The 21,277-nt window shown below is 43.6% G+C and overlaps 1 protein-coding gene across 3 annotated transcripts in view; it reads right to left on the reverse strand.

The window, feature by feature from the left end:
* LOC128692869 (acetylcholine receptor subunit alpha-like) overlaps positions 1 to 21,277 on the reverse strand; it is a 440,278-nt gene that overhangs the window by 27,767 nt on the left and 391,234 nt on the right. For 2 of the 3 annotated variants that reach the window (XM_070092138.1, XM_070092140.1), the window contains 2 exons: positions 9,507 to 9,643; positions 6,064 to 6,210 (listed from right to left, as the gene is read on the reverse strand). In XM_070092138.1, the coding sequence (XP_069948239.1) occupies positions 6,064 to 6,210; positions 9,507 to 9,643 (284 nt within the window). The remainder of the gene's footprint in view (positions 1 to 6,063; positions 6,211 to 9,506; positions 9,644 to 21,277) is intronic. The other variant, XM_070092139.1, reaches the window with a different exon arrangement.

Genomic DNA, 21,277 nt, shown 5'->3' on the forward strand with positions numbered 1-21,277 from the left:
ATTAAATTGCCAGCGTGGGGTGCGAAGAGGTGGCGAATATGAAGGGGAAGTAAGAATGATTGGGAAATAATCACTGTCATGTAAGTCCGGGAGAACAGACCAAGTAAAGTCTAATGCGGCGGAGGAAGAGCAAACTGAGAGATCGATGCAAGAGAGAGTATGAGTCCGAGGATCAAAATGGGTGTGAGTACCTGTATTTAAAACATGGAGGGGGTGGGTGGCAAGAAAAGCCTCTAACTGAATTCCACGGGAATCACAGTGAGACCCTCCCCAGAGGAAATGGTGGGCATTAAAATCACCAAGTAACAGAATTGGTGGCGGTAATGACGAAACAAGGAAGGCAAAATCCGGAATAGATAATGCCCGAGAAGGAGAGAGATATAAAGAACAGAGCGTATACCACCTATGTAAGTGGATACGGGCTGCTGTGTAATGCAGCGAAGTATGAACAAATAGCTGATGGTACGGAATATCAGTGCGGAGAAGAAGGGCACTTTCATTAAAGGTCCCATCAGGAAAAGGATCTGAAGAATACAATAAATTATAGCCTGAGATGTGAGAAATAACAGCAGAGTGTAATTTTGGTTCCTGTAAGCAAACACCAACAGGGGCAAACTGGGAGAGTAACATCTGAAGCTCACCCCGATTACCCCTGAGGCCACGTATATTCCACTGTAAAAAGGCCATGAATGGCAATGATAAAGATACTTGAAATCCACAGGTAAGGGTTCCTACGGACTAGGAGGGTTAGAAAAGTCCACATGCGGAGGCAGTGGAAAATGTTCAAGCAGCGAAGGAACGGTGCGCTGTGAAGAAAGGAGTTGCGCAGATGGAGCAGAGGAGAGAGAAAGAGCGGAAGGTGGATCAGTGTCCATTGATGGTTTGGTCTCTGCAATATATTCAGAGATTGCTTCAAGTGTTTCAGAATTCAGAGATGTCGTATGGGAGACAATATTGGGAATGGTAGGGGGAGGATGAGTAAAGATTGGAACTGTATTGGACTGTACCAAGGTAGGGGGGGGCGAAAGGGTGGAGGGAACTGGAGAAGCGTGGCAGGGGACAGAAGAGACAGGAACCTGGGAGGTGGCAGAAGAGGAAGAAACTTGGGAGGGAACAGGGGAGGAAGGTACATTACGAGGAGGAGGGTGAACCTCTGCACTTGTAACTGAGCCAGTGAGAGGGGAAGAACTAGGGACAGAGACAGGGAGGGTAAAATGAGGAGGTGGAAGATGGGTAGGAGGTGTTACCGGACCTTTTTTTGACTTTTGAGAAGTAGAGGGACGATTGGGAAGAGGTGTCGTACGAGGTCTCGTCGATACTGAGGCTTGTAAGAGAGAACTCGAAGAAGCGAGATTAGACTGAGGCGTTGAAGTAGGGACGTCTGAGCCGAGGACAGCAAAAGGATTAGATACAGGAGTGATTATGGGAGAGGTAACCACAGAGGTGGGTGTAGAAGATGGGATACCAGAAGTGGGGGGACGTTTTGAAACACGGGAATAAGAAACACGTGGGAGTCTCCCTTGGAGGCGGAGATGAGAAACTGCCATGGCATAAGGGAGACCTTCTGTCTCTTTGAGGTAACGGATTTCCCGCTCGTTTAAATAGACCTGACAACGGCGAGAGTACGAAGGGTGAGCCTCATGACAGTTAAGGCAAGAGGGAGATCGATTGCAAGACGTATTAGAATGGTCATCGGCACCACAGACTGGGCATTCGGCGATAGATCTGCAATATTTCGCTGGATGGCCAAATCGCCAGCAATTTCTACACTGTTGTGGTGTAGGGATCACCTTTCGAACTTGTAACCGATGTCCTGCTATATAAACTGAGGATGGGAGTTCTCGGCTGTCAAAAGTTAAACGAGCCACATTGCTAGGGTATCGTCTCCGCCCACGGGCAGGAAGAACGTAAGTGTCTACCTTGAGGATTGGGAGATCTTGGAGTTCCAGCTGTTCTAGAATGTCGGTGCCACATGTCTGGAAATTTTGTTGAACTATGGTATGGGGCAGAATAACGGTACCACTACAAGAATTGAGGGAATGATGTTTTTCAAGGGTGACAGGAACAGTATCTATATGGGAAAGACGAGAGAGCTCACGAGCCTGGGTAGCATTCTGTACGGTAATGATGCGCGTACCGCTCTTAAGAGCATGAAAAGAAATATCTTTACCAACATGGCGTAGGAGTGCCTTGCCAATACTATGGTCAGAAAGATAGGCAGTAGAGGAAGTTGGTCGTAAAGTGAAGAATTTAGTCCACTGTTCAGTCTGAAACTGAGCGTGGAAAGGTAGTGAAGGACGTGTCGATCTTTTCTGAGAAGAACGAGAAGGTGAAGGTGGAGAAGTATCATCAGCAGGTAATTGTCGTTGACGTTTAGGCGTGGGACCAGAGTTGGTCCGACGTGGAACGGGTCGGCGATTTGAAAATTGCCGCACCGTAGAGGGAGAGGCCGGAAGCATAGTCAGAGGAGAGCGAAGGTCTGATAAATCGAAGGAGTCAGTCGAGGCCTCAGTACCTGAAGCAGGTGAGGAAACAGCACCGGCAATAGGTACAGAGGCATGAGGAATGTCTGAAGAGTGGTCCAAAGACGAGGCGGGGTCAGAACGGGGTGCGGTATCAAGAAGGGGCCCGGGGGTAAAAGGTTCATGGACTAGGGCTGCCATGGTTAGGTTACTTCTTTCTTTTTGTTTTTAAGAAAAAAAAAGAAAGAAGAAAAGAAAATAAAAATAAAAAAAAGAAAAAAAAAAGGGGGGACCGGGGAGGGATAGTTCCTAGGAGGAATGAAAGGGCCAGAAATCTCCCTCCGCGCCCAAGAGGACTCGACACCGCTAGTAGCGCAGATGCAGCATGGAACCCGTGCCATACCCTACCCTTCATGCCAGTAAACCAGCAATCTGGGATAGCAACCTCACATCTGCCGAGCTACCTCGGTGGACAAAAGAGAGGGCGGCCGGATATCCGCCACAAAGCATACCTCCTTCAGCCACCACCCCCGGAATCCGAAAGGTGGCTTCCAGAGATACACCCGTCGCCCAAAAGACACCCAAAGCTACTCCGGGATACCGGAGAGGGATCGGGACATCCCTAGGCAATCCAGATTCCACGGCAAACTACGCCACCGCCAAGAAACCTCAACGGAATGGGATCGACCCCGGTGTCCTTTCCTCTACCTAGGAACTAGCGTGCCTGTGGGAGAAATCCCAAAGGACAAAAAGAGGAAGGGCAAAAGGGAGGAGTGGGGAGGAGGAGGAGGAAAGGAAAAAGGGGAGGATGGGGAGGATGGGATAGGGGAGGGGAGATTGGGGGGTAATTAGGTTCGGTCTGAGGAAGAAGACCGATAGGTCTAATTCCTCAGACCAAGAGCCTCTTCACCACGCCAAGGAGCCCCCCTTGAAGAGGTAAGAGCATGAAAAGAAATATCTTTACCAACATGGCGTAGGAGTGCCTTGCCAATACCGTGGTCAGAAAGATAGGCAGTAGAGGAAGTTGGTCGTAAAGTAAAGAATTTAGTCCATTGTTCAGTCTGAAACTGAGCGTGGAAAGGTAGTGAAGGACGTGTCGATCGTTTCTGAGAAGAACGAGAAGGTGGAGAAGTATCATCAGCAGGTAATTGTCGTTGGCGTTTAGGCGTGGGACCAGAGTTGGTCCGACGTGGAACGGGTCGGCGATTTGAAAATTGCCGCACCGTAGAGGGAGAGGCCGGAAGCATAGTCAGAGGAGAGCGAAGGTCCGATAAATCGAAGGAGTCAGTCGAGGCCTCAGTACCTGAAGCGGGTGAGGAAACAGCACCAGCAATAGGTACAGAGGCATGAGGAGTGTCTGAAGAGTGGTCCAAAGACGAGGCGGGGTCAGAACAGGGTGCGGTATCAAGAAGGGGCCCAGGGGTAGTAGGTTCATGGACTAGGGCTGCCATGGTTAGGTTACTTCTTTCTTTTTGTTTTTAAGAAAAAAAAAGAAGAAAAGAAAATAAAAATAAAAAAAAAGGATAAAAAAAGGGGGGACCGGGGAGGGATAGTTCCTAGGAGGAATGAAAGGGCCAGAAATCTCCCTCCATGCCCAAGAGGACCTCAGCGCCGCAAGTAGCGCAGATGCAGCATTTAACCCATGCCATACCCTACCCATCATGCTAGTAAACTAACAATCCGGGATAGCAACCTCACATCTGCCGAGCTACCTCGGTGGACAAAAGAGAGGGCGGCCGGATATCCGCCACAAAGCATACCTCCTTCGGCCACCACCCCCGGAATCGGAAAGGTGGCTTCCAGAGATACACCCGTCGCCCAAAAGACACCCAAAGCTACTCCGGGATACCGGAGAGGGATCGGGACATCCCCAGGCGATCCAGATTCCACGACACACTACGCCACCGCCAAGAACCTCAACGGAATGGGATAGACCCCAGTATCCTTTCCCCTACCTAGGAACTAGCGCGCCTGTGGGAGAAATCCCAAAGGCCAAAAAGAGGAAGGGCAAAAGGGAGGGGTGGGGAGGAGGAGGAGGAAAGGAAAAAGGGGAGGATGGGGAGGATGGGATAGGGGAGGGGAGATTGGGGGGTAATTAGGTTCGGTCTGAGGAAGAAGACCGACAGGTCTAATTCCTCAGACCAAGAGCCTCTTCACCACGCCAAGGAGCCCCCCTTGAAGAGGTTGATTCTAGAGATAGGCAGAAGATAAGGGAAGTTATGATTATGATGTACAAGATATTCACAAGAATTGATAGGGCGGACAAGGACGACTGTTTGAAATGTGAGGACCAAATACAAGGGAACAGATCCTAAAATACACAAATGAGGCACAGAAATATTACGAAGTTTTTCAGCCAGAGGGAAGCAAGGAAGTGGAAAGAACTGTACGTGAAAATGGTGAGGCCAAGATGTATACATAGTTGTAAAAAGGATACATTATACAGGACATATGACGACTGTATAATGTATCTTTCCATTACTGTACTTGTCTGTACCAATACCTTAATTTCCAGCAAGAAGAATATGGCTAAAATTGCCAGAAACCAGTAATGCCTGTCAGTGAAGGTTAAGGTAGGCCCAGGAGCCAAGACTTAACCACTGTGAACAAGTTAGCGACTACAAACACAAAGGCGCACCCACACGTAGGTAGTTATTCATAATGTACAGTAACATAGGTAATTGACAGGTACACCCACATCTATGCTCACTCACACCCACACAAACCTTTATTAAAGGATAACAGGTTCCTAAACAGAGGTGGTTACTGGAAGCAATAAGGAACAATTATAAAAGGCTACACATGAAACATGTTTACATATTAGTAATAATCAAAACAACTTCAAGGTTATTAAAACAAATGGGAGTATTTATTTAGTTATGTGGCATCATTGTTCATTTTTTGTCATTCCCTTCTATATTTTCTTTTTCTTTCTCCTACAACTTCTGTCACTCCTTCCCCAAGTTGTCACCCTCTTCTCATCGTGTTAACATCCCCTTTTTATTCTGTTACTTATCCCCCCTTTCATCTTGTCACTACTCCTCCATCTTCTATCACCTTTTCCATTTTGTCATTCCTCCAGCTACCGTTATACTCCATCTGTTGGAGGACCTGGAGATCGCTCTCCCTCTCTCTCTCTCTCTCTCTCACACACACACACACACACACACACACACACACACACACACACACACACACACACACACACACACCTGTCCTTTCCCGACACGGGTATACCATCCCATCCCAGGATTTCCTTGCGTCTCGTAGCAGGGGTCTCCTAGTGCCCCTAGCCAGCAATTTCCGATCTTGTTCCCAAGTTCTCAGAACCTCGTATCATCTTCGACATCTACCACCTGAACTACCAGTGATGACCCATTACTGGGGACATCTTCCACACTGCCTCCTTCCCTCGCATCGTGCCCCTAGAATGGCCGATAAGGAACTGTTTGGTACGACGCTGAAGGTCGTTGCCTCTGATGTGAGAACCATCTTTCCCCAGAGCCACCGGTGACGAGCATCTGGTACTGGAGCGGGTCTCCCATTCCATTTCCACCATCTCCCTCCCCCCGCTTCCCCACCCAGCTGCCCCAAAACCTACCGGTGACGATCCATTTGGTACTGGGGTCGTCGCATGACGAGGAGGCGCGGGAGGATGTGTATAAAGACCCTCCTGACCCAGGGCGCCATTGAATGCGTCTGCGGGGAGCGGAAGTGAACGTTCAACACCACCACCGTCACGCAGATGCTGCCGGGGGAGGAGCTGGTTAGTGATACACACCAGGAGCTTTACACTTGACGCTGGCTGCTGACATTGCGCTGCACTCCTGAAGAAACTGGTTATTGACACTTACCAGGAGCTTCACTCCTGAAGGAGGAACTGGTTACCGACACTTGCAGCTTTTCTCCTGAAGAGCTACACGCACTAACACACATGTACAACACTTAGGTATCTTCATGGTCAAAAAATTTTGCGGACAATAACTTTTCCAAGTGCTGTACATATCTGTTTTGCACATCAGCTTATCAGTATTACGTACCTTTGATAATATAATATTCAGTCAGCGAGTCAAACACGCCGCTCTGATATTATGGAGCTAAATTGGAGAGGGTCGTTCAAGGAATGATCAGGTCTTGATCCTGCGTCAGAAACGGGGTTAGCGCTAGTTTAAGAACATAATGAATATAAGTTTACATTTACTAACACGTAAATAATCCTCTATAGTAATGCGAAGACAAAAGGAATTATGATAAAACTGAGGGAGAAAGACGTCAAGTTACCTTTGCTTCCGAGGTTTCTAAGTACCATGATGGTAATGCTGGAGCAGTGGTAAGAATGAATGGGAGAGTGTTGGTACCCGGGAATCAGGCGAATCTTCTAGGGGTGAAATTTGATTCCAAACTGCTTATGAAGATCCACGTGGTAAATCTTGCAAGCAAGGTAGCCGAGAAGCTAAACAGCATTAAGGGGTATCTCGTATCTGCTCGACAGCAGAGGCTGCGACACGGTATGAAGCACAAGTGCGTTCACACCTTGAGTACGCTCCATTGTCTTGGATTGCCTTTCCCACCCTTCCCCCGTTTCATCTACGACTTCTGGACAGAATAGACAACTGAGAAAGATGACTTATCTTTCGCCTGGACCCAGTTTGGATAGATCTGTCAGTTTAGCAGAGCCTTCAACACTGTAGAGATGCAAGTGGTCATCTGTTATGTGCATATCTAATGTTGTTTAGGTACCACACTTGGCTCTACCTCGATAACAACGAGAAGACGGCTTGTACACAATAAGTTGGGCACCAAGAACAGCGCTTCATCCGAGATTATTTATTCCTAGAATGATTAGTCTGGAACATGCTTGAACAGCATAACGACACTGATGTGAAATAAAGTCAGATGACCAAATGAAATTGCTGGCTCACAGATGGCCCTAACTTCATCCTATTCCGTGTTTATGTTTCATAATAAAAATGGCTTTCAAATGATCTGAGGTTGGTAACAGCTCTTAGCTAGTAAATAAAGGTGGGAACCCTTAACATAACCCTGTAAAACCTTGTGTAAAAATGAGAGAGAGAGAGAGAGAGAGAGAGAGAGAGAGAGAGAGAGAGAGAATGAGGAAAGTCCATATTATAACATTATTATTACATTCAGTCACAGGAGAGTGCTAAACCCGAAGCCACACAGCTCCTGGTGGAACTTGAGCACACCAGAAGGATGATATCGGGATCAGTCTTCCACTCACCCCCTCCCCAGCGGCCCAATCCCAGACCAGGCCTCCGGAAGGCAGTTCGATCCAAGCGAAGACCAGGTTCCAATTCCTCGATCAGGAACTCCCCTCATCGGCATCAGGGAACCTCTCTTGAGGGGACAATTCAATTCAATAAGAGTAAACATAAGATTACTCGACCTAGTCCTGGGAAGTAATACTTCACGACCAGTAAACTCAAACAAATGGAAGGTGCAGGTTCCAAGGAGAAACCATCTTATAGACCACAACATGGGAATGCATGGCCGTGAGAGCATAAAACTAATTAGGATGGTGGTTATTGGTTTCACCAGAACAGAAAATGAAAACCAGTTTTATCCATCTCAGATTAGATTTACATTTTGTCGCCGAGTCGGCTAATTTATGGATATACAAAAGGCCTAGGGACTAGGCCCCAAAGCGGTTTACGGGAGTACATCTGGACTTGTATGTATAGTTGACTTATCTATTGCAAGCAAATTTAGGATGTGACACCTTGGCTTCGGCGACAGATTCACGTTTGGCTATGAACGGACAGAGGATCGAGACTCCACCACCCCACGCGCTAACTGATCGAACTTCATTTGTTTCATATGAACGTGTAAAATGAATCTTGTGTCAACAGGCGCTGAGGGTGAACGTTATTGGTAAACATTACAACATTTCTCATGACTGGTAACATCTGGAAGCGAGTGATTCCGATCATTCTCTGCTCAGCTGAAGACATCATTCTTGCATATCGATGTTAATGAGACACTTGGGTATCTTTACTCTGGAAACATTTCGCCAGCCAGTGGATTCTTCAGTCTAGAGAAAAGTGGAAGACGAGGAGTTTGAGGTTATCAGTCCATCAGCCTGGAGTCGACGTGTCCAGTCAATTTATAAACTTGTCGTTTTTCTAAATAATTCATATATATTGACGGTTCGTAAGCTGTAAAAAGCCTCATTACAACCTGGAATGTATTAAAGAATACCGAGACTTGTGTTAAGTAATTTAATAGAAGTACGTGTTAAATAATTCATAGAATTTTATATTATATAATTTATATCATTCTGCGTTATACAATTTATAGAAGTCTGTGCTATAAAATTTATAGACTTAAGTACTACACAATTCGTAGAATTGTGCGTTTTACATGAAGTAATTCATAAGATTTTTGTTCCTATATAATTCGTTAAATTTCATGATAGACAATCAGTTTAATATATTAAAACCGTAATATCAGTGCCATGTTGAGTGTCCGCCTCTGGCTACATAACAGACCGTAGATGAATGGTTCAGAGAACCGACATGTTGATTTATCAAGTTGGTTTATCAACATGTCGGTTCTCTGAACCATTCATCTACGGTCTGTTATGTAGCCAGAGGCGGACACTCAACATGGCACTGATATTACGGTTTTAATATATTAAACTGATTGTCTATCATGAAATTTAACGAATTATATAGGAACAAAAAACCTGTCCGACACAGCAACATCTTGGGATCTTAATACAGGGAATTCTTCACTTGCCTAACCCTTGGGCACGACCTACTTCCACATTGGACAAATGTGATACCACCTATGTCTGCTGCACCTCTCTCCTGCCTACGATATATAAACTGTATGCTGTTTTTCTTTTCAAGATTGATGGACTGACCACATCGACTCAAGGCTGAGGGACTGATTACCTCAAACTCCCCCTGTTCTTCCCCGTTCTCTTTTGTATGGACTGATGAAGCCACTGTGTGGCGAAACGTTTCCTCAATGAATCTACATAACAGACCGTACAAGATCAGAGGGGAAAAAATATCTTACCTTAACGTGTCCAATATCATGGTAAACAGCACGAATTTGCCCAGTAACGGCACCACCAGCGACGTCGGCGGGATAATTTCTGCCAACAGCAGGAAGAACACAGTGAGGGAGAGCAGAATACTGATGGACAAGCTCACCTGTGGGGGGCAAGATGAGCACAGTGAGAGAAATCACGTTCGGAGGAAAGCTCACATGTGAATTAGATGAGCATGCATGCATATATATATATATATATATATATATATATATATATATATATATATATATATATATATATATATATAATATATATACACACACATATTGATATTTATGTATTTTGATTCACAGGTGTAGTTATCTACTCGTGGTGTCCCGCCTTCAATAATCTGGTCACACTTTTTAAATTTTTCTATGGCTGAAACACTACAAAATCATTTAATTCATTCCACTCATCAATCATTAATTGAGGAAAAATATTCTATCATCTTTTTGCCTCCACTTTTTTTCTCAGTTTACAACTTTGGCTTCTTATTGTTAGGTAAAAGGACACAAGTCCAACTAATGTGACTTTTTTTGTGGCAACGTTTCGCTCTCCAGGAGCTGTGTCATGGCGTTACAAACAATACATGGACACAGAGGGTATATATAGGTTTAGAATGAGGTGTAAGGCACAATACAATCGTAGTAGTAGTAGTTGTACCACTAGTCGCAGTAGTAGTTGTAATCCTAGTGGTAGTAGTAGTAGCAGTGGTAATACACTTGACAGTAATAGTCGACTTGCATGGGTAGCATTAAAATGGGTTGGGCAAATAATTTTGTCAGTAGGTTGGATTTTAGAAGGTTTGCTTCAGTGTGTCTGTCACGACATGTAGTATCAGCAGCAGCAACTATGTAATGGCGGGGTTTGTTGTTTTGAAGAGGATTCTCACTAATACTTCATAGATGATGAAGCTGCCTATATTATTGCCCCCCTGTCGCCCTTTTGTCATGAATTTAAGCACCTCTACACTCTCCTGTTTTTCCACACTTATCTAATACCAATATTACACCCAATTAAATCCGATTTAACTCTCACCACTATAATTCCTAATGGCTACAACCATAGTTTTTAAAGAGTGGACCAGTAAGCCAGCGGAAGGCCTGCGGGTCATCATGTGACATACCCGTGCCAGGAAACACTTGTCCTGTTTCCTGATAAACCCTATCACCCCACTGACTCCTGCACCCTACTATGTTCCCTGTCTTCCTATCAGCCAGCTGAGGCATCGCTAGTGCTCTGTTGTTGGAAAGTACTTTGTTGTTTTTTTAATTTTTTTCAATTATCCATGTTATTAATTTAAAGGTACCACACCATCGCCTTACATACCATACATACAGCAGTTCTCCTATCAGCCAGTGTGGACATCTTTGCATAGCGCCAGAAACTACAAGTACTATCAAAACTGACAAAGAACTCTAGTGACAGATCTGAGAGTACAAAAACTCTCGGAACTCAAAGGCATATCAAAAGTACATCAAAGGCATATCAAAGGTATATCATGTGGTATAGATATTAACCAAATACGAAAACACAAAAAAAAATTAATATAATAATAATATCTTTATTTCTACAAGTACATGGTATGGAAGTAATTGGTATAAAATACCGACACAATGAAAAAATAAACACACAAGCAGTATATGATCCTTTATTGATAATGTTTCGCCCACACAGTGGACGAAACGTTGTCAATAAAGGATCACATTATACTGCTTATATGTTTATTTTTCCAAGTACAAGGTATACAGTCCTAGCTGACATCAATGACATACTTGTACTATCATACAGAAAGCAAGCTTGTTGTGCAGACCATTTCGGGCATATTAGGTCAGTTGATCAAGACAGCAGAGTAACGACAACAGTAAGAAGTAAATTAATATAAATTATTAATGGACAAATGCTATCCAGAGCAACGTTGTTTGTCTAGAGTCACGTGTTATATGTCTACTGCTACATCAAGGGCATCATAACTGTGGGCAACACCTGCCATCCAACACGCAAATTTTTGCTGCCACAGTAACAGTTTCTGGCGAGGTAACAGGTCAAAACAGTTTCTCCTCCTGTTTAAAGTACCAGCAGAGCTCCGGGCAGGTAAGAGCACTGCCATTTCTGAGAAATGAATGAATCGATTATATCGAATTTCTAATTATTGAAGTTGGTTCCGTATCTGGTGTTGCTGGTTCTGAGCGATGAAGTTCACGGCAGATAATTCCAAGTTGCAATCTCTTGTTTTATAGTGGCTTGTTATTGGAATCTGAATCCTGGTATTGTTCTATTTACTGATTATATTGGAACTATACTTTTAAACTTACTCTGGCGCGCGCGTGTGAGTGCGTGCATTCAGCGAGTTGTGCCTGCGGAGGTCGAGAGACAGCCTCTAGCCTCTCCCTCCTCAACAATTTTGATCGGCATCATTGATTTTTTGCTCTCTTGGGACTTATTCAACTTGAATGTGAGCATCAAGTTTGCCTCCACCACCGCTTCATTCACATCATTCCACTCTTAAATCGCAGACTAAAATACTTCCTTACATCCCTATGTCTTCATGTATCTTCGGCATCCACTAGTTTCCAGCTGATTATAGTTTATCTACTTTATTAATTCCTTTTAAGATTATTTGACGCCGTAATCATGTCTCCTCCGCCAAGATCGTCGAGTTCAATTCTTTTACCCTTTTATATTGCAGTTCTTTCAGTTCTGTACCAGCCTAGTTGCAAACATTTTAATCTGTTTCGAGTTTTTGCAATCTTGATATGAGAGTTCCATGCTGGGCCGCACACTTATGACTGGCCTCACGTAATATGTTAAGTGCTGATGGATATTACAAAAATTTTTTTTTAAATTTTTACTAATCAAGTCGCTGATGTTGTACAGTTTGTATATAGTTCTAATGACATGCTTGCTATTATATCTGCCCACAGGATGGTTCTTTTCATTACTGATATTTGTGACTTCTCTCCGCCAGTGTTGTAAACTCTCACAAGTTTATGTCCTTCACTCCCATCCACCTCAACTGTTGTAGATGAATGGTTCAGTGAACCGACAAGTTATTTTCTGTACATGTTGGCTCAGAAAATTCACTGCTAATATTTCCATAAGATATACTTTCCATATTTCTGCCATTTAAAGAATAAAAATGCCATAATACCTTTTAAATATGCCCTTTAAATCCGGATTATACATCACTGCCGCTGTTTTCTCTCTCAGAATATTACAGAACCTACTGTATATTTCAACAAGTAATCAGTTAACCCTTTACCTGGCAGGACAATATATTTATACTCTTTTTAAATCGCGATATTCTGAACCCTGTATAACCCTTGTAAAGAATCGGCTCCTAAAAAAAAATTCATTTACAACTGAGAAAATAACTCGTGATGGACCGTAGATCAGAAATGTGCTATATGAGTGGGATCTTTTCTATTTTCTAATTCGAATTCTGGGTAATCTGTGTTTATATCAAATATATGATTTATGCAGATGGGAGACGTACTGAATAAATTATTATAATCATGGGGGAGCACTAAACCCGTAGGATTATGCAGCGCCTGTGGGGAGGATGTGGAAGGTATTTAGGCTTAATTCAGGGAACTGGAGCACAGATCCAATTCTCCAGATCAAGAGCCCCTCACCAGCATCAAGGAACCTCCCTTGAGGGGAGGTACTGAATACAAACATCTGGGTCTTCCACTTTGGTCATCCAGAGGCTGCTGAGTGTTCACTCACACATCGTAGAATTTTTTTTAGCTGTTTATTATTCTTTCTTAGTGAACTTCATGTGAGTAACCGGGTCAGTTCTTGAGCCGGTTCTTAACTTTGATTTTTCCAACACCCGTCACACTGCAGCAACACCCCTCACACTGCAGCAACACCCGCCACACTGCAGCAACACCCCTCACACTGCAGCAACACCCGCCACACTGCAGCAACACCTGTCACAGAGCAGCAACACCCGCCACACTGCAGCAACACCTGTCACACAGCAGCAACACCCGTCACACTGCAGTAACACCCGCCACACTGCAGCAACACCCCTCACACTGCAGCAACACCCGCCACACTGCAGCAACACCTGTCACACAGCAGCAACACCCGTCACACAGCAGTAACACCCGTCACACTGCAGCAACACACGCCACACTTCAGCAACACCCGCCACACTGCAGCAACACCCGCCACACTGCAGCAACACCCGTCACACTGCAGCAACACCCGCCACACTGCAGCAACACCCGCCACACTGCAGCAACACCCGCCACACTGCAGCAACACCCGTCACACTGCAGCAACACCCGCCACACTGCAGCAACACCCGCCACAACAACCACCACCATGGCGGCTCATCCAGTATATTAGAACTGGCTGACTAAAATAGCGACCAGGGACTTCCAAAATTAATTAAATTTATTATATTTCGATTTAATGAAGATGACTTGTTAGTGCAGACTTAATCACGGACGGAGGACCACGGACGTCATCAAAATATCGCCATGGACATCATCGTTCGAAATGAAAGCATGATGATAATATCGGCTCTCAGCTGCTTGGTCCACGTCTATTGCCGATAAACGCAGGTTGGGCACGTCTATTGCTAATTGACGTGCGACACGACATCATAATGTCGAAGCCGATAAGAAACTGCATATTAGCCTGTCATGATGATTCATGCATAGATCGTTATACTACGATGATATGGTTTGGATTCTTATGCTACCATGATATGGTTTGGATTCTTATGCAACGATGCTGACAAATATATTTGGTGACGAAGGTGGAGAGAACAGTTTTCAGATTAAGACTAAAACCTTAGATGTGGTCTTAGTGTTCCACAAGTCTGGAACCATGAGAGAAACTGAAGAAATAAAGCATTAATAAAAGGCTTTTATTCACACAACTATCATTACATCAATGAATATTAAATGTCTGATTTAGGTTTTACATAGAATGGAGTGGAGTTGTGGAGTTAGGAGTGGAGGACCACAGGGAGAGTGAAGGAACATCAGAGAGGGAGGGAGGTTGTGTTTCTGTATGGCTCCATCTATTGTCATCATATGTAACACAAACGTCTTTATCTAAATACTCTTCACTTACATGATTTAATGTAAACACTTGGTCTACACATCCTTACCATTCTTCAAGCCTTCTTGTTCATCTGCTATTCTGCTTCCCGTCTTACCTTAAATTCTTTCAACAATAATTATACCATACAACTTACCAGGTATACTCAACTGTAATTCTTACACTCTCTTCTGTGCCCTTTGCCTTTATACAAAGGAACTATACATACTCTACCAGTCCCTTGGTACCTTCCCTTCTTTTAAACATTTATTAAAACCGCAGTTGTACTGATTTGGGGTGACCAGTGAGCCATTATATAATATACATATTCCTACCTACAGTTTGTACTTGACAGTATGTATGTGTAGAATATAGGTTGTTTGTGTAGGTGTATGACTGATTAGTTAGTGATCCAATCAAGCCGTTGGTTGGATTCAATCCAAGAAACCTGCTTTCCCATTTCTAGATAACTGAAATCTTACCTCTGATTCGACACCCGGCAGTGTTAGCCGGGTGTAGGTGTATCTGCGACGAACTTTAGGCTGGTGAAAGACCCTTCCTAGTGGCCAGCGCCAAATAACGTACATAAATATGCATTCAATGATACTGTTAATATGCACTTGCCATCGTTAAGTGTGGGGTGGGTCTCTAACTCGTTGCTCCAGTTAGTGACACCCGAGATGCTTGTACAAGTCACTGGTTCTACCTCCGACTTTACGTTGGAGGGAAGTTGACACGTTTGTGACCGTGAAGTGTGATCTAATTCATGTTGTAATGTATTAACAAATGTTAGAGTACTTCATTTTACTAGTTTAGCATAGGGTAAGTCGTCCTAATTAACTAGGCTGTTAATTAGGCGTGTATGGTTAGACAAAATTTGGCCGTCTACCTAAGCACAAGTGGATTCGTAGGTAGCGTGGGTACCCAATGAGCACTCGTGGATGGCTGGTACAAGTGCCCACTGGTGTTAGTATGTATAGTTTGTAGATGCTAAACTAAATTACTTTGTCTTACTCTAGCTTAGCTTAAGTATTAATAAGAAATAATGTATTTTTAATCTCTAGAGGCTGCATCACTAAATTAGTCTCATAAATTAAGAATGGGAAAGGATATATGACAACATTAAGGTATAGGCATTGGCATCTCATGCTACCTCTACCTTCCTACTTTCCTTTTTCAGATACGGGAATTAGCCAACTTTTCTGATTTCCCATAATATATATTATAATAATTTAGCTTTGTAATTAATCCGTTTATTAGATCTAGTGTTTGTTCTACTCATATTGTTGTGTTTACATTGGGAAATACCTGTAGCCTCGTCCTGGCTACCGAGCTGTAGCCGGACACTAGTCTGGTTAAGAACTTTTGTTTGACCATCCCTAAGTGAACATAGATTAGCCAGGTTGACCCGACCCGGGTCTTCTCCGTGCGGTGACCCGGCGCAGCATGTGATGTGTGATGTGGTGTGCTGATATGATGTGGTAGTGATGTGATGTGGTAGTGATGTGATGTGGTGATGTAGTGGTGGTGGTGTGTGATCGTGTGTGGTAGTGTTATACCTGAGGGGGGGTTCGGGGGGTCATCGCCCCCGCGGCCTGGTCCGTGACCAGGCCAGGCCTGGTACACACATTAATTACAATACAGTGGTGTGGAAGGGAGACCACCACTGCCCTTTAGGTTCATGGAAATCAATCGAATTACGAGGCATCTTTTTAGAACGTCTGAAGTCACTTAGCAGGTTTTGAAAGCTATCAGGGCGGACTGCCTATCGTACGTACAAGACTTAACTAAGAAGCCTGAGACCGGACTTGGGACCGGGCTCTGGGGCGATGTTTCCAGGAAACACGAACGGATAATCAACTTGATCATTGTTATAAGAGTTGTGGCTTTATAATCGTCATTGATATAGTCATTAGAAACAGAGGCTGTCCAATTTTTACAGGAATTCCCAAACCTTCCTGAAATTAAACAATTTTTTTGGAAAGTATTGCGACATGTAGCAAAAAAAAAAAAAAACTTATAACAAAAGACACTATTACACAACATTTGGCTCTAAGATGAGCTTTGATAAAGCTCACTTTTGAGCGAAACGTCGTGTATTAATAAAGCTTGCTATGCCGTGTTCATTCATTACAACATTAATGAACACATTTCTCTCAGACAGCAGAATCACCAGGTGAACACGTCATGTGCTGCCGACACAGCTTACTACTACTACTGACAATAACAAACAGAAGATACATTTCGAGGAAAAATATAGTATTTGGAAGCCTAATTATATATCGCCAATATACACACCTGCTTTCTCTCCTCTCCTTAATATGCAAATCCTCATTATTCCATCTCCTCGTGCTATACCCTCCGACACCAGTTAAGATCATTAATATAAACCCTTCAGGAAGATTAGGTTAGGTAAGATTCTTCAGGAAACAGTACAAGTGTTTCCTGACGCAGGGAGACGGGAGGTGCCCAGTTAATATCTTAATGCCTTGCGACATGAATTTTTAATTCACAGTTTTCAAAATTTATCAGTTACATATAAATAATGAGATTCTGAGATTTAGAAAATAATTATGCATTAGTTTTTCTAGGACAATTTTAAACACTATACATCGTATATGTGACCTAACAAGATAGGATATATACAAGACGTGTATTTCTCTCAGCATACACATGAGAGCTTTCTTTAATCCCTATTTTAAGAATTAAAAGCATTCTTGACTGGGTGAAAAAAGGTTACGTGCAGCCTTAATGACCCTTGTACAGTCAATAGACTTCTAAAACCATATTAACCAACCAGTGACACACAGGTTAACGATCCTCGTATAATTGATAGGCTTTAAGCACCATTAACCAACAATATCCTGTGATTTAACTAAACCTAATTTAATAATGCTTCAACATATTTGTACAATATATGTAAATTAAATATTCCACCCGAACATGTATTAATAAATATGAAGTTTATTTTTAATGATGCGTTACACGTTGATAAACACACTACCATATGCAGTTATAACGTTGTGTGCTCACCTGCTACGTCATATATAGTGACGTACAGATTTGTGGTGTTTTAACAGCAGAATATAATGATATACTTTTACATATATTGTAATGTGATGATTTGTGTTCGTATATAGCATATATGTTCGCATACAGCATATAACAAAATTATGATATATTCGCTAACATATCAGTTGTCATATTTTAGCTTCCACATAGCGTAATGACGTTCACATTTAACAATTCTGTAATCGTATATAGCATAACATATGCTCGCGTGGAAAGTTCTGGGTAAACAGGATGGTTCAATGCATCTGTAATGTGCGATTAAAAGCCCACTTCCTCTCTCAGAACTTCACCTTAATAAAAAGACACAGTACCTAAATTGGAACAATACACAAATAACCAGCACATAGGAGACTGAAACTTGTGTCTCCTATGTGCTGGTTACTCGTGTATTCACCTTCGAAGCAGCACTACTAAGACCATTCCAGAGAGAGGACTTGCACTGTGTTGCGTTAAAAATGCGTCATGACCACTCACATACACCGTCACATACGAAAAGCGAGGTTGGTGTCTGCAGTGCAAAGGACAAAGACGGAGACAGCCATTGTTTGTGGTGTAAAGTAAGTCAGACGAAGTATTGTCCATGACACAAACTGGTTAATGGCGTCTAAAGCCTATCGACTACAAGAGGGGTCACATTTAGGCCGCACGTCTCCCGTTCACTACCAGTCAAGAATAATTTAATCTCTAAATTAGGGATGAAACCCTCATTGTATATACACTCGGGGAGACACCTCTCTTTATATGTATGTATATGCTGTGATGCGGTATAGTGAGCAATGCAGAAATGTCTTAAGCATACAGGGACTAGAGCAGCATTGTTCGGGGTATACATCAAGACAGCAACAATGTTTGAGGTATAAACAGCCAGAGCAGCATTGTTTGTGGATAAACTGAGACAGCAGAATTGTTTGTGTAGCGATCTCGGAGAAAAGGACGCCATAATATTATGCATATATTGCTTTTTATATAATTTTATATTGCTGATTTTTTCGTTAATAGCTAAAAAGAATATTTCCTGCATTATATTATTTGATTTATATTAGCTAGTGCATGTATGTAGGATGTAACAAATGCAGCTCTCATTGTGCTCGTTGCAGGAGAGTTTTGATTGGCTGCAAATTATTTGCCCACTTGTTTCGCAGTTGGTGCTAGGCTCAAGCCGGTACGATTCATCAGATGTTGAGGAGCCGTAACTCCCGTATTAACTTAGATCTGCAGGTCCTGCTTAGTTCTCTCTCGCTGTTCCTTGCAGAGGAAACACTTCCATCTCTGCTGTCTGGGAGAATGCTATTCTCCTCAGCTCGTGTTATTTAGACGGTTTTTGGTAATGTTACCGTTAGTGAGTCGGGACTACTAATCCTAACTCTCTGCAACTCTGTTCATGGAACATTATTTAGACTTACTGACATTTGACGTTTTCAGATTTCGTGTGTCGTGAAACACTATCTCTGGTCCCTAGTTTAATGCTTGATCTACACCTGTTGTGGCATCTACGCACTGTCGTAGCCTGGAAATTGGAATGGATGAACTCTGTTTCAGTAATTAGGGAGCTCATGATCCCCCGTCAGGGTCGTTTTTAGTCTCCTTGATTCCTTGCCTGACGCTGTGCTGTTCACTGCTTCTTTGAGCACTGCTGCCGTTTGGCGATTGGGTAGCCATAATCAAGCAATCTGATTGCCTCGATGGTCCAGAAGTTAGCTTATCTAGGGACTTGTTGCTGTCAGTCACATTGTAAGTCGAGTCGTACCGAGCATTTCAGAGTAACACACATACTTACACACCCATATTATTACTCTTGTACTTATATCTCATCATAGCAACGTACCAGATGGTACATATTAAGTATATCATTGTCCTCATCGCCTCCGAGCCGTGTGGACGAGCTGCGCAGACGCTCCTGTTTGAGTTTGTTTTTGCGCAGTTTACCTGATTGAGCTGCCCCTAGCGTTGGTTGGTGGAAACTTTATTTTCTCCAACATGGCGCTGAATAGCAGAAGAAGAATCAACACTGCATTGAGATGATCCGTGGTGCTGTCACGGGATCCAACATGGATTTATTGTTACCAGCGATCATTCGCGATACCTATGGTATAGCAAATGAGGAGATAAGTGGTGTCGCACTCAATGGAACGACAAGAATCTTCGTAAAAATGACGTCTGCACGAGTCTACGAGGCGGTGGTCAACAAGTATCAGGAGACCATCATACCGGTTAATACAGCTGTGTCGGTGCAACTCCATGATGTATCTCGACATTACACTTGGGTGAAAATCAGGAATGTGCCCTTTGAGGCGATTGATTTTGATATTAGCAGTGAACTGCGTACTTATGGGACGGTTCACGTAGCCACAGCAGGGAGATGGGCAACTGGACCGTATGCAGGTGCGCTGGAAGGTACATATACTGTTAAAAATGACTTCGACACCCTATTCCTTCATATGTTGTATTGAAGGAATTACGGACTCAAGTCTATGTAACGTATGCGGGGCAACAACGTACGTGTCGGCTATGTGGGTCATATGACCACATCGCGGCGCAGTGTGGGAAACGAAGTGGGTACCCGGCACAACAGCAACGGCAACAGCAGCCAGTGGGCGAGGTAGGCGATGAGCGAGAACAGTCTCTTGCTACACCGCCCCAACAACGGTTGTCATGGAGTGAGGAGGTGGACAAAGAAAAGGAGCTTGAATCGCCAGTTGTAACGCTACAAGGAGAATCTCAGTCTTCAGACATACATCAGGTTTTTGAGGAGAGACTACCTAATATGGGTGAAGAAGTGGCGGCGTCTTTGGTAAAGGCGTTGGATGTCTTGTTAGAGGAATCGAGCCTAGATCAGGTGGAAGACCCAGGCTTAGTTCTGGGGACGGCTGTGAATGATGGTATGGCAGGAGATGACGGTTTGTCGACGAGAGAGTCTAAAGGATTGAAGGTGCATGCAGTAGAGGTGGAGGTGCATCAGGACGGTACTTCAGATGTCAAAATGCAGGTGGAGGGCGGGACACGAAAGAGGACTGCAGCATCATCGGATTCTGATGATGTGCTAACTCCTGCCCAACGCCCTGGGAAAAAGTCTTGGGTGGAGGTACAGCAGAGAGGGAATGGTGAACCCAAGGATCAAGGGATTGTAAAGGTGATTCCCAATAAAGGGGGGAGGGACAGAGGTGTTGCAAAACGAACTGGGGTAAAGTCAATGCCGTGGACAAAAGGAAAACCCATTTGTTGAATTCAAGTGTTTTACTATAAATATTAACGGGTTGAGAGCTGAGAGGAAGCTTAAGTGGTTTAATGAGTATTTGGTGCGACTTGGTGTGGATGTGGTATTCTTACAGGAACATAATTTTAGGCCTGGTTATGAGTTGGATATGAGTGGTTATAATGGAACATGCGACACGTTTGAAAGGTGGGGCTGCCATTTTGGTAAAGGAAACTAGCCCGTTTATAGTAAGGCGTAGTGAAGGGGGGGAGGGGAGGGTAATTAGAGTGGATGGAACCTGGGGTAGGGTTCCCATAAGTTTAGTGTGTGTATATGGCCCGGCTGAGGGTGACGTGAGTATTAAAACTAAATTTGTTCAGGACGTACTGGTCTATTTTTTACGTGGTTTACCGAATGTTGCAATAA

The sequence above is a fragment of the Cherax quadricarinatus genome, chromosome 38 (genome assembly GCF_038502225.1).
Source record: "Cherax quadricarinatus isolate ZL_2023a chromosome 38, ASM3850222v1, whole genome shotgun sequence".
In the NCBI taxonomy this organism is placed as follows: Eukaryota; Metazoa; Arthropoda; class Malacostraca; order Decapoda; family Parastacidae; genus Cherax; species Cherax quadricarinatus.